This window comes from Sus scrofa, chromosome 7 (assembly GCF_000003025.6).
Source record: "Sus scrofa isolate TJ Tabasco breed Duroc chromosome 7, Sscrofa11.1, whole genome shotgun sequence".
Classification (NCBI taxonomy): Eukaryota; Metazoa; Chordata; class Mammalia; order Artiodactyla; family Suidae; genus Sus; species Sus scrofa.
The window spans coordinates 80,025,274-80,028,209 of record NC_010449.5 but is presented as its reverse complement, the minus strand read 5'-3'; the positions used below and the strand labels follow the sequence as shown (position 1 = coordinate 80,028,209).

Genomic DNA, 2,936 nt, shown 5'->3' with positions numbered 1-2,936 from the left:
TGCACGTGCGTCATATGGAGGTTCCCAGGCTAGGGGTCAAATTGGTGCTGTAGCCACTGGCCTACGCCACAGCCACAGCAACATGGGATCTGAGCTGTGTCTGCAACCTACACCACAGCTCACGGCAAGGCCAGATCCTTAATCCACTGAGCAAGGCCAGAGACCGAACCCGCAACCTCATGGTTCCTAGTCAGATTCGTTAACCACTATGCCACAATGGGATCTTCCTCAGTTAAGATTTTTAAAATAACTATGTTACTTTAATCTGGGACACTTAACTATTAGTAAGGTACTTGGAAATCCTGATATTAAAATAACAGAAATTTAATGCTACTCCAATTGTCCTTCATAATACTTTTGGCATTTAAGAAATTCTTCTACAAATAAAAAATTGACTGCATACTTTCCTCATTGCCACTTTCATTTCTTTGTTCTTTAATGTATAGATGATTGAATTTAAAAAAGGAGTGAGAACTGCATCAAAAACAGCAAGGAAGTTGTCTAGGTGGGATGTGGAATGAGGCCACATATAAACAAAAATGCAAGGACCGAAAAATAAAACCACCACCATGACATGAGTTGACAAGGTGGAGAGGGCCTTAGATGAGCTCCCTGAAGAGTGTTTCCGAACAGTAATCAGGATAAAAATATAGGAGATAATCAGTATGAAGAATGATCCCAGGGATATAAATCCACTGTTGGCTGTGACCATGAACTCTAGTCTGTAGGTATCTGTGCAGGCGAGTTTGATGAACCGAGGAAGGTCGCAGTAAAAGCTGTCTAATACATTTGGGCTACAGAATGGCAATTTTACAACAAAAACCAGTTGAACCAAAGAGTGAACCAAACCAATTATCCATGCAGCAACCAGAAGCAGAATACACATTTTGGGGCTCATAACAGTCAAATAGTGAAGAGGCTTACATATGGTGACATATCTGCCAAAGGTCATGGCGACAAGAAGCACCATCTCCACACCACCAACAACATGGATGAAGAAGATTTGAGCAATGCAGCCACTGAAGGAGATGACTTTATGCTTTCTGAAAAGGTCATAAATCATCTTGGGAGAAATGACAGAAGAAACTCCCATGTCAATAAAGGAAAGGTTGGCTAAGAGAAAGTACATGGGGGAGTGTAAGCGATGGTCAGAAATCACAGTGAGCAAAGTGAGGGAGTTTCCCAACATGCTTGCCACGTAAAAAACAGAAGAGAACAGAAAGAGGATAAGTTGTATTTCCCAGGAGTTGGTGAGTCCCAGGAACACAAATTCTGACACCATAGAGTGATTTGCTCCATCCATTGATTTATTAGCTGGAATGTTTTCAGATAAAAGAAAAGGAAAAGGAAATAAAAATAAGAATACCAATAATTTTTCACGTTATAATGATTAATTATTCTTGGAGTTCCTGTCGTGGTACAGTGCTTAACGAATCTGACTAGGAACCATGAGGTTGCTGGTTCGATCCCTGGCCTTGCTCAGTGGGTTAATGATCCGGCATTTCTGTGAGCTGTGGTGTAGGTTGCAGACGCTGCTTGGATCCCACACTGCTGTGGCTCTGGCATAGGCCGGTGGCTAGAGCTCCGATTGGACCCCTAGCCTGGGAACCTCCATATGCCACCAGAAGCGGCCCTAGAAATGGCAAAAAGACAAAAAAAAAATTATTCAAGGATATTCATAGTGTGAAGACTATAACTCTCCACAATTCCTTCTCAGGGTCATTACATTATTCATCACTAAATAAGCATTTTACCTCTGGTCACGTAAAGCAGTTAAGTCAATTCCACATGCAATATCCCTTTACCACATTCTCTAGGACTAACTGTCTACAAATAAGAGACAATAAGAGAATGGAACAAATAGGAAGCATAGTAGGTGTGCATGACAAGGATTAGGAGGGGCAGGGTAACACAAAGAGAAAAAGGAGGAGATGGAGATGGCCTTTGGTGAACTCACTGGTTCTGTTTTTAAATTGTTCCTAAAACAATTCTTCAGCCATTCAAGTTGTGTCATTTCTTAAGCCCACTTCATCTCAGGCGCATACTATATCCTGAGTTAACTTTATATCACTACTTATAATCACATTTGTAGTTCACACAAAGCCCACAGAGTAAAGCTGAGCATAAGAGAACCAGGCATGGGGCATAAAGGTGACTCTAGAGCATGACAGATACCAGCAAAGGGTAGACTAGATATTCATGGCACAGGGCATTTGCATGGGCACTCAGAAGTACAAGTGAAGGTACTTAGTAGAGGTGTTTGCAGCCAGGGTGTGGCCAAGATGTGCATGGTGGGGTTGGGAGGGTGGGAAGGTTGTGTTATGGGAAGTCACGAAGTTAAGGAAGCCAGTTTGATTTATGTCTCCAGATTCTTCACAATCTCTGAGGTTTATGATATAGCTTGGTTATAGCTATTGGAACCCTACTCTTAGAATTTGCTGGCAGTGAAGAGATGCACATTCATGTCATAGTTGATCTACAACCATTCACCATCTCCTATCCTTCCTTCTCCCTTAGCCCCCTTTTCCTTCTTATCTCATCTCTCTGCTTCAAATCTTCCAAGCTTCTGGGGTCCATTGCCAAGTCTGACTCTTTCCTGACCCTAATTTTGGGAATACTACCTGAACCTCTCTAGTTCTTACATATATTTCAGGGAATACACTGTTACAACATAGATGACATATTCTCTTGCCTGTGGGTCCAACACTTTTGTGTCAAGCTCTCCTGCTCCCAGAATATTTAGGTATTCAGATAGAAACTGGAGTGAGTTGAGAAAAAGAGGCTGGAGCATACACAGTAAAGGGATGGTAAAATAAAGGCACATGAACACACAAAAAGCCTTAGACCTGGAGCTGAAGGGGCAAGAGAAACCCAACAAGCAGAAAAAATGGATCCCAAAGCTTTGCCTTTTAATATGGGCATTTATATATACACAG

At 41.9% G+C, this 2,936-nt stretch overlaps 1 protein-coding gene across 1 annotated transcript; it reads right to left on the bottom strand.

Annotated features, from left to right (window-relative positions):
- LOC110261724 (olfactory receptor 4F3/4F16/4F29-like) lies at positions 365–1,380 on the bottom strand. The gene has a single exon (XM_021100018.1). The coding sequence runs from the start codon at positions 1,301–1,303 to the stop codon at positions 365–367; it is 939 nt and encodes a 312-aa protein (XP_020955677.1). The 5' UTR covers positions 1,304–1,380.

Coding starts and splice junctions, on each gene's coding strand:
- LOC110261724 (XM_021100018.1), bottom strand. CDS start 1,303: ATGGATGGAGCAAATCACTCTATGGTGTCAGAATTTGTGTTCCTGGGA.